We start from the raw sequence: 3,080 nt of genomic DNA, 5'->3' as shown, positions 1-3,080 counted from the left end.
TCTCTCTTTGTCTCTCTCTCTCTTGCCATTCTGCCTCTTGAACTATTTATTTGGCGCCAAGCCAGCATTCTATGTCATGTTCCAAACTTCTGTAAGGCCGTCCCCCGTCCTCCCATGCCATCCACCTTTCCCCCCAGGTGATGCTGGCCAATGACAAGACCCTGGAAAGTTCCACCACGGTCCTGGACCGTCTGCACAAGAGCACGGGGGGTCAGCCGTTCCCCCTCAGCTTCTGCTACAGCCGGGTCATCCAGGAGGGCGTGCTCAGTGCCTGGAACGGGCGGGAGGAAAACCTGGAGACGGCGTGTAACCTGCTGGTCAAGAGAGCAAAGGTGATTGGTCACTCACTGCGTGGGTTTACGCCCCTTTCAACACTGTTTAAGTTTTTTGAAACGGCAGGGCCTCGTTTCGAATTTCTTTATGATAATACATACAGGCAAATTTGTCCAAGACGGCCGCCCAATGTAAAAGTGGATGTTTTAGACAGGTGGATGTTTTGGACAGAGTCATGAGTTTTATTTTAAATGCATCGAAATAAGGAGGATGATTTTTTTTTTATTTGCTCGTTTTTTTCTTTTTTAATAAATATATATGGGGGGGGGGGGGAGGGGGGAAGAAGCAGTCATTTGTATAGGGGAATGTCTTGAGTATGTGGCTGTTAGAGGTGGCTCTACTGTAATTGCAATTATACAGAGCATACCCATGCCCTCTAGCATGCTCTTTGCTCTTTACAAAACAGTATCACCTCAGCAGATTCTAGAATACTCAGAAACATTCTCGGCTTCCTGGGAACCATGCAGAGCAGGCAGACGATTAAACGCCCAAATACTAACAACTTGACAAGATCTTTAATGTCTCCCCACGACTGGACAGCACTAGGTAGGCGTGTCTTTTTCAGAACTCTGCAAACAACCCATTTGCCGATACGCTGGGTTTTGATGCTGATTGCTCTGGTCCAAACACCTAGTAGGAGCCAAAGTCTATTTATTTCAGGAATACATGCTCGTGCACCCTACACATGTAAAAGCTGTTCGCGCTTTCGAACCGGACATTGGGGATTCCCTTGTTAGTGAGACAACTTCCTGGGCCTTTGGCATATTGTGGTAGGGTGGCCAGTTCCTTTCCACGCCACCTTTACTTCCCCAAATCTAAGTAAGGTACCCATTACTGCTGGGGGGCAAGAGGGGAGATTCGTGTCCAAAATACAAGTACGATGTACAAATAGTATTATAATATTCATTATTCTTATGAATGTAGGTGTTTTTACACTCCCATAGACACAATTTAAGATAATTTAATAACTAGCTTCTGACCCTGCCTGTCTTGTCCAGCCCGGGCTGAGAGGGAAACAAGCAATATTCCAGCAGAAAGACCAAGATACTCGCTTAAAAAATTATTCCACTCGGACTGGCGTTCGATTTTCGTGGTTGCAACAGCGAAGCGCCTAACCGGTACACTACAGATGTTGGCGTGCTAGTGAATAACTCTCCACATTCTTTTGAAATGAACGTGAACACAAGGTCATTCTCTCAGGAAGTCAGGCAGCTGCGTAGCAAAAGAAGTATTGACTGAAGTCCACAAGGTAAGAAAGCAAAGGGAAGTCCATGTAGAGCCTGGGGGAGAGACACAGACAATGACGTGTAGATAAATGGGGAAAGACGTGGGGCAGTGTCAAAAAGCTAGCTCGGGATAGAGGAATGTGGAAAGTGTTAGCGGCCTATGCCCTTTTCAAGGGTGAGAAAGACATTGGTGATGATGATGATGATGATGATGATGATGATGATGATGATGATGATGATGATGATGATGATGACAACGTCAGGAAAAGTCTACGAGCTGTCATACTTTGGGTGTGCCGTTAGCACAGTTGGTATCATGCTTAACTCTGGAGCAGATGACCCAAGTTAGCATCCCAAAATTGGAGTTCTGTGATAATTGGATTTTTGGGAGGAGTTTATAAGCCTCGCTTGGCTTGGTTCTATCGTTGATGGAAGTTAAACTCGGATACCCTGTCTTTCTGCTGGGATATTGTATTCCTTTATTGTTCTCTATAATATTATGCACGTGTGCTTACATGCGCGCGCACATGTGTGTGTGTGTTTGCATGTGTGTGTGAGTGTGTGTGTGTGTGTGTGTATGTGTGTGTGTGTATGTGTGTGTGTATGTGTGCGTACATGTTTTATCTGCATATCATTCTCTTCTATTCCCTGTGGGTGGTTGGCGGGTGCTCTGGTGTCGTTTGCTCCTTCTTTCCTATCAAAAGCTATCTTCCTTATCTCTCCTCCTCCTTTTTTGTGTTTGTTGCTCTCTTGTAACGCCTCTAATCTTCAGCACTAATATGACCTTATTGTGTTGCAAGTGCCGTAAAACGCTTACTAAAACTAAACTTTCTCTCATTCTTTTTTTTGGGTGTTTTTGTTGCTTTCTTGTAACACCTCTAATCTTCGGCACTTTATGACCTCATTGTGCCATGCTGCAAGTGCCGTAAAACTCTTACTAAAAATTTGTCTTTTTTAATCTTCTATTCCCACCCGTGACCTCTCGTCTCTATATTTTTATTCCTCCAAGATCTGCAGCCTCTCTGCCATGGGCCAGTTCTCGGACCCCAACGGTTGCGTCTTCATCACCAACGTCTCCAGTGTTTAGCAACGACGCTTCACTGGGTAGCAGAAGTGATAGATAATAGTAATATTACAACAAAATTTGAAAACTCACACAATAATTGTCTTGTGACATAAACTTAATGAGCTCATTTAATACTCTGGTCATTATTTCTGAAACACAGTTTGAAAATTGTTGTGCTATTTTTTTAATTTGTTTCATTTTCGAGTTGTTGCTTTTTTGTAACGTTTATTTTGTCTTCTATCTATTGGTGTGTTTGGATGCACGTTCATGCTTGCGGGTGGTTGGCGGGTGCTCTTGTGTGGTTTGTTCCTTCTATCCTATCAAACATCTATCGTCCTGGCCTCTCCTCCTTTTTTGTGTTTGTTTCTCTCCTATGACCTTATTGTGTTGCAAGGGCAAAAAAAACAACTCTTGCTTAAACCCTCTCTCTCTCTCTCTCTTTCTCTCTCTCTCTC

General features: G+C 44.0%; 1 protein-coding gene across 1 annotated transcript in view; it reads left to right on the top strand.

Annotated features, from left to right (window-relative positions):
• Nucleotides 1-2,780, top strand: part of LOC101847497 (fructose-bisphosphate aldolase) — a gene marked incomplete in the record, with an annotated part of 13,048 nt that extends 10,268 nt beyond the window's left edge. Inside the window, 2 exon segments of the mRNA XM_013083115.1 lie at nt 138-332; nt 2,569-2,780. Of these exon segments, the coding sequence (XP_012938569.1) occupies nt 138-332; nt 2,569-2,646 (273 nt within the window).
• Nucleotides 2,781-3,080: the final 300 nt, after the last annotated feature.

The sequence above is a fragment of the Aplysia californica genome, unplaced genomic scaffold, assembly GCF_000002075.1.
Source record: "Aplysia californica isolate F4 #8 unplaced genomic scaffold, AplCal3.0 scaffold00212, whole genome shotgun sequence".
NCBI classification, from domain to species: Eukaryota; Metazoa; Mollusca; class Gastropoda; order Aplysiida; family Aplysiidae; genus Aplysia; species Aplysia californica.
This window is presented reverse-complemented; position numbering and strand designations above follow the sequence as displayed.